At 50.1% G+C, this 10,888-nt stretch overlaps 1 protein-coding gene across 1 annotated transcript in view; it reads right to left on the reverse strand.

The window, feature by feature from the left end:
* Positions 1 to 9,789, reverse strand: part of LOC109378131 (pancreatic lipase-related protein 2-like) — a gene marked incomplete at its 3' end in the record, with an annotated part of 14,435 nt that extends 4,646 nt beyond the window's left edge. The window contains exons 1-8 of the mRNA XM_019634590.1: positions 9,647 to 9,789; positions 9,287 to 9,335; positions 6,756 to 6,910; positions 5,160 to 5,285; positions 3,206 to 3,340; positions 2,347 to 2,458; positions 624 to 743; positions 24 to 143 (exon numbers count right to left, since the gene is read on the reverse strand). Of these exons, the coding sequence (XP_019490135.1) occupies positions 24 to 143; positions 624 to 743; positions 2,347 to 2,458; positions 3,206 to 3,340; positions 5,160 to 5,285; positions 6,756 to 6,910; positions 9,287 to 9,335 (817 nt within the window). The remainder of the gene's footprint in view (positions 1 to 23; positions 144 to 623; positions 744 to 2,346; positions 2,459 to 3,205; positions 3,341 to 5,159; positions 5,286 to 6,755; positions 6,911 to 9,286; positions 9,336 to 9,646) is intronic.
* Between the last annotated feature and the right edge of the window lie 1,099 nt (positions 9,790 to 10,888).

Below are 10,888 nucleotides of genomic sequence, written 5' to 3' on the forward strand. Positions count from 1 at the left end.
TCTTGCTTTTCTGATTCACGTACCTTCCCATAGTCCATTTATATCAATAATGGTTGAGAGAATATTTTTCTGACATCCAGGCATCTGCCTTCCTCCGTTTGGATAGAAATCCAGATGGCCCACCTTTTGGCTCATTCCAAAACCTGAAACATTGAAAGCAGAGGTGAGCAGGGCGGGAAGCGGCCACAGAGAGTGCTGAACTCCTTCCAACCAGAGCCAGAGTCTCCAACAAAACAAAGCATCACCAAAGCTTTGATAAAAGAAGAAAGAAATTCAAAGATTAACTCTGCGTTTGGCAAGTACAGGTCAAGCATCAATAATGACCACATCTGCCACCCTGGATATTGGCAGACTAGGGAAGGGCTCCGGGTTGGAAGAGTGAGGAACAACCTCCCATAGGCTAGAGAACTGTTTTGTTTTGTTTTAGTCCTACCTGGGGGCCACAGGCTGGTACCACTGGCACTGTACTAGATGTTCATTTGTGACTGGTACCCATTTCAATTGGTTGGTGCCCAAGCTATTCCTGTGCTTAACCATCCCTGCAGAATGTGTGTGTGTGGGAAGACCCGGACCCACTGTAATCAGGTGTAACTAGTCACCAAGGGACGGGGTGAGATACTCACCTAGGAAAGGGACTATGGGAGCAATGTCCGTGTGAATCACATCCACAAACATGGCATCGGACGGGTCCAGCCGAACCTCCTCAGACGTGCCCTGGAAGCAGGGCTCTGCCGGATCCAGTCCTGAAAGGGGGGAAGTGGACAGTGAGGCCATATTCTACAGCAAACCAGGATCTAACCCCTGGACCCACAAAGTCCATGGGGATTCCTGGGCAAAAGGCTTCATAGCCCTGCAGCCATGGTTTGGGGAATTGGGTCTACAGCTCCTGGTCTGCTTGGGGGTGGCTGGGACAGAAAGACTGGAAGTGGGTCATTGCCTGTCGGAGAATATCCAGAACCCCCCCAGTGCTGGGCTCCATGGAGGACCCAGGTGGCGCCCTCACCCCTTCATGTCCCTTTCCTTTTGTTCCCTCGCAGATAGATGTTACTTTTTGACCACTGCTCTCTGCAACTGCAAGCTCCCTGGCCTCGCCCAGCTCCCCCCAGTCTCAAGCCCTGCACCGTCTATTCCTCTGTGGTTTTGCTTCTGCCAGCCCCAGCCTGCGACTCACTGTCCCACATTCTCCCCTATTCTGAATCCTTCCCCTCCAAGACTCGACTCAAACACCACCCCCTCGTGGAAAGTTTAGCTGCTCCTTTCCCAGCCCATTCCATACACATTGTACAGGATTATTTTGCCTTTATTAACTCCGCTTTGAATTTTATTTACCTACTTAGTTGTCTGCCTCCTGGCTAGACTGCGTTCCTTGAAGCAGGGGCTATGCCTAGTTCATCTTCAAAAAAAAGCAAAGAGGGCCGGCCGAGTAGCTCAGTTGGTTAAGAGCTCGCTCAAGAGTGTGAGCTCTGAGCAACAGCGGTTCGAGTCCAGCCCGAGCTGAGCAGCCGCTGAGCTGCCAACAGGTAGCAGGATGGCTCAGCTTAGAAAAACAAAACAAAAAAACAAACAAAAAAAAGCAAAGGGCGGAAGGAGCATGGTACACAGGCCTCAGCGACCTGTATTCTAGCCCTGGTTCTACTCAAGGTCAAGTGCCTGTCTTCGATGAGCTTCAGTTACCTCATCCAGCAAGTGGGAATAACAACAACGTACCTTACAGGGTTATTGTGAAAATCCCATGAAAAGATGTAAGAGAAAGGACTTTGCAAATTGAAAAGTTCTCCATGAACATAAACTACGGTCCCCTTGTCCTTCACCCATTGCCTAGCAGAGCACCCTGAGCAAAGGAGACATTCATTCAACGTTGAACTGTTTGCCAAAGTTACATACTGATTTGGCCCCACAAAAACAGTAGTTGTCTGTGTCCATGTCTTGTGTGCATTCATTTTGCCTAGTGATTCATTCATTTGTTTGCTACTTCTTGAGCGCCTGCTGGGGCGGGTCTCAGCTGGCCGCTTTCATTTTTGGCCTGTGCCTGGCACAGCAAAGACAACCAATAAATAAGTACGAGTGGAACCGATGAATGAATGTAAGTCATTCTACTTTTATTTTTTAACCTAGCCATACTCTAGCAGCAATAATCCTGAATTCATGGGTTTAATGTGCTAATATATATGTATGTGTATGCATTTTACTTACAATCATATATTTTCTAATACGCATGAAAAAATACATGGGCTATTGCTGTTTTGTTTAAGTAGGGGCCTCAAACCACTTCCCGGAAGACCAGTAGGGGCGCCCTTGGCCGTGGGACGCGCATGGCTCTGGGCTTCCACCTCCGGCACCTCCTACCTGTGATCCTGCCCACGCTGCCCTCCAGTCTCCTGCCCGCCTCCGCAGCCGCGTGCGCGCCCAGGCTGTGGCCGATGAGGTGCACGTTCTCGGGACCGTAGCCCAGCTCGGTCTGCGGAAGGACGGCGCGTCAGGTTCCCCAGGCCGGGGTGGGGTGACGCTGGCTCGGGGGATTGGGGGTGAGGTCAGGATTCGGGGGAAAAAACGACCCTCGGGCTCCAAGACCGCCTAGGACAGCGAGCCCCAGTCCCTGGGCCGCCGCAGACTCCAAGTCCCGCGGGCCGGTTGGTGCGCAGACCAACAGTGCTGACCAGTGGCCACCGCATCAACTGCAGGCAGCCTTGGGGATGTGAGCTGCTTGCTTCCATCCACAGGTCACTGCGGGCCTCCCCGCTCTCGTCCCCAGCACGCTTGGTCCTGTCTGGGGCAGCCTAGGTAGTGGGCCCAGCTCTGAGGTTCTCCGGAATAGATCGTCCAGAAGGCTGTAAGGGGCCTTCCCTCAAGGGCTGTCTGAGCATGAAGACCCATCTTCTGAGCTGAGAACTGCTGGGCAGCCAGCCTGCTCTCAGATTCCCAGAACAGCCAGCGCAGAAGCCTGCGCAGAAGTCTGCGCAGAAGGGGAAACTGGGGCTCAAAGGGTAGTTTGCCTCAGGCCCCACAACTAGGGATCTTCAGGACACTTTAGGAGGAAGGAAGGTTGCAGCTCCATCTTAGCAAAGGCCCATCTTGGGCTTCCTGGCTTCCAGGCCTGGTCCCTGCCCGCTCGCTGGTCCCGGCTGCCTCTGGGTGCACTGTGGGGCTTGCCTGTCCCTCTCTCTACCCCCTCCCCTCAGGATGTGTGTCCTAGGCAGGGATTTACCGACAGTCCTTGTATTAAGAAAGCTATCTGTGCTCCCACGACCCGAATGTTGTGGACAGCTTGGGTATATTGTGTCCGGGCCCCACGTCTCCAATCCACACAAATGCAGTTCACCTCCTCCACTTGAAACATTTTCTGGGGGGAAAAAAACAAGAGGGAGAAAGCAACTTATTAACAGACACAGGCTGCACACTCCAGAGATGGAATTCACACTCATCAAGCATCTAGTTTGTGTCAGAGCTTTACTATTCCTCCCACATGTCCTAACCCTCACCATCTCACCATGAACTGGGTATCTTATCCCCACTTAACAGGTGGGGACAGAGGCCTCGATTGGAGTGACTTGTCTAAGGTCTGACAGATGGTTATTAACACAGCCAGATCAAAAAGATCACTTACTAGCTCAGGGCTCAGCAAACTATGACCTGAGGGCCAAACTCACCTGTTTTTATAAAGAAAGTTTTATTGCAACACAGCCACACCCATTTGTTTGCATATGGTCTATCTCTGCTTCCCAGCTACAACAGAGCTGAGTTGAAACCATGTGATCCACAAATGCTAAAATATTCACTACCTGGTCCTTTATAGGAAAAGTAGGCCGACCCTTGTACTAGATAGTTGAAGTCACGGGGGAGCTGCTTTTATGAGCAGCTCATATGGTCTCAACAACACATAGGTGGGAGATATACAGTATTGAGGGACAAGTTTAATGAGATAAAATTTAGATTGAGGCAGACTACAACTCTCATACACACATGCCCGTTTTATATTACATGGTATGACAACAGCCTATTTATTGCCCAAGCACAGATGCTGGTCCCCTGAGGGGGAAAAGTAAATGTCAGATAGGACTGCTCCATATCCTGTGTTTGTTTTGGGGTGCCATGGACTGCACCTAGGATTGAAGTGGGGAGGAGTTGGGGGCAGGCCAGGACATCATAGTGGATCAGATCCCTTCCAGACACTTCTAGCTCCAGGTTCACACAGCCTCCTTCTGGGACTTGGGGGCACATGTGAACACCCCAACCTCAAGGGGAGCAGAGGACCCTTGGGCAGAAGCTGCTTGAGGTCTGTTCCAGTGCTGATTGACTAAGAGCCATGCCCATGGCTGCTTCCTACAGGCTAAATCTGCAGAGACACAACCTGTGTCATCTTACGACAGAGAGCTGGTTTTGCCTTCCATCTCTGGATTCAACTTTGGGCAAGTATTGAACTTTGTACCTTTATTTCACCATCTATAAAATGGGAACAATAACTATACCTTCCTTACAATGTTGCTGGAAGGATTAAATGGGACAAAAACTGTGAAATGATTCTCAAAGTGTCAGGCTCATAGTGAGTGCGTAGGAAATGGATGTTACAAATAAAAATTCATTACTAATATTCATGGTAACATTAGAGCTTTGTTGTCTAATACCGCAGCCACTAGTGCACGGGGCTATTTAAAATTAATTAAAATTAAATAAAATTTAAAATTCAGTTCTTTGGTCTCACTAGCCACATCTCAAAGTGCTCAATTAGCCCAGTGGCTCTGGATTTGGACAGTGAAGACTGAGACTATTTCACCTTCACAGAAAGTTCACCTGGATAGCGGTGATTTAGAAGGTAAATTGTAATCCCTTTTCTTTCTTTCTGCACATAGGGTTTTAATATAAACTGTCAGGCAAGTGCCAGGTAATTTCCTATGGCCCCCACCTATGCGACTTTCTGATTGGACTCTGAGACTCTTTAGCCTGAGGAGGAGATGGCTGGCTAGAAGTTGGTGGGTCAGGAGATCTTGACAATGGATGCTCCTGAGAACCCAGGGTTTCCTCAGTGTTTTTGGGAAGGAGGCTTCTCTCCCCGAAGTATTTCCTTTCCCAGACTCAGGGGCATTGGGGATGCAGCCTTTAAATCTGTGTACCGGGTGCTGGTCTCACTCGGGAGTGGCCAGGTGAGGCAGGTGGGCCCCTACCTTGCACATGTCGATCAGCCAGCTCTCCTCCCCCTTGTCTATGAAGCCGTGGATGATGAAGCGCGTCTTTCGGCCCAGTTGGAAGTTTGAAGCCTCGATGGTGGATAGGTCCGTGGGAGAAATCCGCTGGTTAAGTTAGAAAAAATGAATTTGGATGTTGGCCTTTCCAAGGCTTAGATCTGTTAGAGCCAGCTCCAGTGAGACTGAGGTCATGGGTTCAATTCCCTTCAAGTTGGGTCAGACTAGAACAGGAGTTCCTGACCTGGGGTTCGAGGATAGAATTCAGAAAGTCCAAGTTCACAGACTTTCTATGTTCATTAACCCCTAACTGAAATCTAGCATTTCTGTTCATTATACAATTGGACAATAAGCCACAGTTGTCTTAGCGACACTCTGTCACCAGTGGAAGTCACAGATATTTTTATGTCACATTGCAGTTGTTGCAGATACCTTAAAGATCATTTATATGCATTACTATTTTAGGTGACAGTAGTTATTCGACCAATCCCTAGATCTCATTATTTAGTGAGATAATAAAGCAACACATATATTACTATGTTGCATATTTGTTTTTCTAATGTTCTTTTAACTGTTTTTCAGTACCACTGGTTTCCTTTATAATCCACTGTATTGCATTTTATGCATTTGAAAGCATCATCCTAAGAAGGGGCCCTTAAGCTTCTCCAGATGGTGAGAGGCCCCTGGCACAGAAAAGATGGATGACCCCTGGGCCGGAAGCGCCAGGCACGAGGGGAGATGCAGCTCAGTGGAGCCGTGGGGGGCAGTGCCAGCTTGTAGGACTTAAGGACAGACTTCTACAAGCCCTGGGCCTGTTCAGGTCCCTGCCACCAGCCCCCATGAGCACGATGCCTAAAGAAGGACCACAAGATAAAAACAGCCCAACCACCATGTCCAAGCAGACTCCAAGTGTGGGGCTCTGAGTGGGGAGTTTGTCACCTAGAATCCCACAGCAGCTGACCTCAGGGATCTTCCTGGCTCTCTTAACTGTCAGGGACAGGAGCTATGAGCAGCTTGAATTCTGAGCAAATGCTTCCTGGTCACTTTTAAGTACTTGGAAGCTGCCTGTCCTGCTTTCAACTGGCAGGCCTTCTAACTGAAGGTTGCTCCCAGGGGCCTCACCTTTTCTCTGTTGTGGTTAATATGTCTCCTCTCCCCCACCTGTCTTCCAGCTCTTCAGGAAGGGGTTACATCCCCCCCACCCCCACCCCTGAGAGGCTTCGCTCCTGCACTGCCTGGTGCAGAAAGAAGACAGGCCCTCCTGAGTATATACCAGGCCCGGGTTTCTCCCTAAATGCTGCTCATATCTCGTTCCTCCTAAGGACAGGGTTCTAATGCTGGGAAGCCCCTGGTGTTCTGTGCACAAGTGCGTGGAATGCGTGTGTTTGTGGGTTGGGAACCCATAGATCTCATCAGATATGCACAGGGGTTTATGATCCTGGGAGCTAAGATGGCTCCTGGTCTAACACTGGCGAGGGAGCATCATCTAAAAGCGCCACAGCAGTGCATTTTTCCTCAGACGACCAGTGTGGACACCCCAATACACCCACCATGCAGTCACTCCATGCCTGCACTTACTTGGTAGTTGTTCGGATTCTCGTTTGTGAACAGAAGAAATTGGGTGTCAATGTCCTGGGGGGCCCAGGGAAACATCTTTAAAGGCCGTTGAAGGGTCCCGCCCCATGGTTTTTCATCAGAAAAGCAGCCTAAAGGTCCATAGCAGATCTCCATTCCTGGGGCAGGAAGAGCAACAAACAGGACACGTGTCAGGTTCTGAAAAGGCGCAATGTCATCTCAGTTACACAGCCGGACTCTTCAGGGTGCAGCCCAGGGCTGGCTGAGGCCAATGCGGGTGTTTATCTTTGTTGTCGGTGTTCCCCAAATTCCATGGTGACAAGAATCGCGTGGGGGCTGTGCGGGGGATGGTGAATGTGTCGCATAGACACATCCCCAGGCCCCTCTCTCAGAGATTCTGATTCAGAGGGTCTGGGGTGGGGCGCTGGAAGCCGCATGTTGATAATGCTGTTTCAGCCCTATCATCAGGTCAGTTGAGGAGTGGCTGAGAAGTCCTGGGAACCTTCTGGCTTAGAACTACCTCTTTCAGGAAACTCCCAGATGGACGCTTACATGAATCCATCAAGCATTAAGTATTTATCAAGCACCTATAAATTCTGTAGCACAGAGACACTATTTGATTTATACTGATGTCTCCATTACATCCAGTGCAAACCAGGCACACAGTAGCCATTCATGGGTGTCTGTCCAATTTGCATATCTCCATGTCATCCTTTTACACACATTGCCCCCCACATTATTCTCTGCCATTTCAGATTTCCCCTGTTGTTCTTTGAAAAGGTAAGTTTCTTAAGACCGGGATGATTTATTTTCACTTCATATTACAGGCTCAAGACAAGCAACCAATAACCCAAACAACCATATTTAAATCTGAGAGTCCTTTCTTTAGCTTACAGTATAAACATTTTCACAGAAAGTGGTCACTGAGGGTGACATAATCCAATCCAGAGAATGACAATGGGTCTTCTCTCTTAGGCTGCCTCAACTCCTAAACCGATGGTACTAAATGTTGCTCATTCACTCAACCACTGGTCATAGTTAACACTTGTTGCTTACTGCGTGCCAGTTACCACACTGGTACTCTACCAGTGTTACCCCTTTCAAGCCTCAAAACAGCCTCACGAGTAAGGAATTAGTATGACTTCCATTTTCCAGATGGGAAAGCCAAGCACAGAGAGACCAAGTAGGCCGCCCAAGGTCACAGCCAGTGGTGGAGCCAGGATTTGAACTGAGGACGTTTAGTTATGAATAAGGCTAGGCACTGAGGAGGCACAAAGACAAATCGGGTATAAACTCTGCCCTGAAAGAGAAGAAATCTCAGAGGGAAGGAGTAATGATGGCACTGAACTCCTTCCGGGAAGAGGCCAGTTTTGTAGGAAGGGCTGCCGGAGGCTAAAGCCACGCTTTCGGTAAATGCAGGGGCTTGAAGGCCAAGTAGAGACACCTGCGCTGTTAGGTGGATAGTGGGAGGTGCTGGAGGGTGTAGAGCTGGTGCCTGGGGTGGGGGACCTGTGCTCCATGTAGGTGTTTCGGGGAGCCAAGCGTAGGTGTCTCAGAGGCAAGAGAGCCTGGAAGAGGTGGGGGTTTGGGGTAGGGCATTGCAAGGGTGGTGGGCCTGGAGAGGTAACGGGCATTCTCACCTTGGATGACAGTGGATGTTAAGGCACAGGGGGGCAAATGGGGATAGCAGGTGGTGCCCGAGCATGGACAAGTGAGTTTGAGATATGCTGGGAGGCTCTGGTGAAGCTTCCGGCACTTGGGAGGTTGGGGGTACAGAGGCTGGGTAAAGGGGAAGCCCAGAGGAAGAGGAGGATGAGGAGAGTGCCTGAGAGTGACCTTTGGGGCAGAAGGATGAGCAAAGGCGACCAAGAGGGGCCAGAAAGGCCTGAGAAGCACCTGGCCCCACCGGGCTCTGCTGTTAGGAGCCGGGTCCTGATGCATGGCCAAGATGGAAGGGACGGCCAAGAGCGGGCTGTGGTCAAGCTGAGGAGAGAACAGGGAGGAATCATAACGCAGAAGAAAGCCCCAGCAGAAGGATGCCGGAGGAGAGGTTCAGACGGGAGCTGGACAGACAGACACGGGAACTGAGAGAGGAATGAAAGACAGGCCATGGGCAGGCAGATGGGCTCATCTGGTAGGCCTGGCAGGACAGTTCTCAGGAGAACACATCCATGTGGCTTTAGTCTGTGGACATGCACTTGTCACTCAAGGGACTGAGGGTATTGGGGGCCTGCCAAAAACTCCCATCCCCCACCTGCTCCAGCAGCCTGCCACCTCTGCCACCCCCGTCTCAGCCACTAGAGCCTTTGCAGGAAGAAGAGGACTGATGAATTCCCGGGGCCATCTGTGTCGAGCATGTTGACCTGTGGTTTACCACAGAGTCAACACATCCTGGATGGTGGCGATTGTCGTTTTTCTTGACAGAATGATAATGCTATTCATCACAATGATAATGATGCCTCTAATTGCCTCACCCAAAGACCCGACCAGGCATGGTCACTTTCTCCGCAAAGGGCTGGAGAGAGCATCCTCACCTCTGACTGTGGCCAGCAGGAGAAAGCCGGTGATCCATGTGGGCGGCATCTACATGGATGAAAACACAGACACACACAGACACACACAGACACACACAGACAGTGTGGGCAGTGACTGAAGCCAGACAGGGCAGGAGGCCTGGGGCACGCACAGGACAGGGAGGAAAACAGAAGCCCCGCACCTGGGCCCCAAGGAGTGCTCCCTCAAAGCAGGGACCCTAGGCTGAGGCCTCCCCACACACAGGGCACCCGGCAGCCCGAACTCAGGGTCCCCCCACTGCAGTGGCTTCGTCCCCATCTGGACCGCATCCCTCTGGCAGCCCTAACCCTGCCACGCTCCCTGCCCGCGCGGTCACTTACTGTGAGACAGCAGAGCTTCACTCACAGCCCAGCGGGTTGGCCGTGGCTTTTTATAACCGGGCTTTATCCTTTGGACTCCTTGGAGAAAAGGACAGGCAGGACAGATAGGGCTCTGCCCATGTGTGCTTTGAACCGAGGTTATCATAAACACATACAGCCTTCTCCGCCGGCAGCAGGACTGTTTATCACGTGAGATTTGAGGAAAGGAAAACTGACTTTGGGGATGGAAAAGGACCCTGTTAATCTGAACTTAACAGGTTGTGTTGCCAAAAGATTGTGTTCCCCAAGCAACAACAGGGAAACGCCACCAAGCTGTAATGCCTCCCACCCAGAATCCCATTGGAAACACTAACCCAAGCCCGTCTTGTGGCCCTGTAGTGATTGGCCAAGCTGTGCAGGCATGGGACACCTGAAGACTTGCTGTTCTGTGGAAGTGCATGTTTTTTTGTTTGTTTGTTTGTTTTTTACATGTGCTGAAGATTTCAAAATGTGTGCTGAAAATGGGTTTTCTAGTTTTCACTTCCCCACGTGAGAAAGTACCTGTTGATGAAGACATACATCTCCTCTACTTTTGGGGTAGGGTGGGTGGAGAGCCACTCCCCCAAGAGCCTGTAGAAAGGATAAAACCAAAAGCAACCCTGTTAACCAAGAAGCTCAAGAGAATAAAGCAAACACTGTTGAAATATAGCTTCGTTTAGAAAAAATATAGCCTGTTTAAAAGCATTTGTAAGCTGCATCGACTGTACCTTGACCTGGAGATAAGGTGGAGGTGTTTTCTTTCCTTCACTGCTGTGAGGAGAACCTGGGTGAAGAGGCAGGTGCCACCCTGCCATTTTTAAGTTGACGTACACGTTACATGCACCAAAGTACATACATCTTGATTTTAAACTTCAGTACAGTTTTTGATGAGTTTTGACAAATGTATACTCCTGTCTGCATGCCCCAGATCAAGACATTTCCAGCAGCCAGAAGTTTCTCATGACCCTTCTACCGCCACCCCCACAACAGTCTGATTTCTCTCACCATAGATTAGCTCGATCTCTTCTAGAACTGCACATAAATGGAATCATGCTCCTTAGTGTCTTGCTTCTTTCACACAACACGTTTGTGAGATCTATCCACATCGTTACACGTACTGGTAGTTGGTTCCTTTTCATTGTTGTCATATCGTTGTATTTCTGTGAGAACGTATCACAGCTGGTTTATCCCATCGGCCTTCATGGGCATGTGGGTTCTTTCTGG

Source organism: Hipposideros armiger, unplaced genomic scaffold (assembly GCF_001890085.2).
Source record: "Hipposideros armiger isolate ML-2016 unplaced genomic scaffold, ASM189008v1 scaffold_1765, whole genome shotgun sequence".
Classification (NCBI taxonomy): Eukaryota; Metazoa; Chordata; class Mammalia; order Chiroptera; family Hipposideridae; genus Hipposideros; species Hipposideros armiger.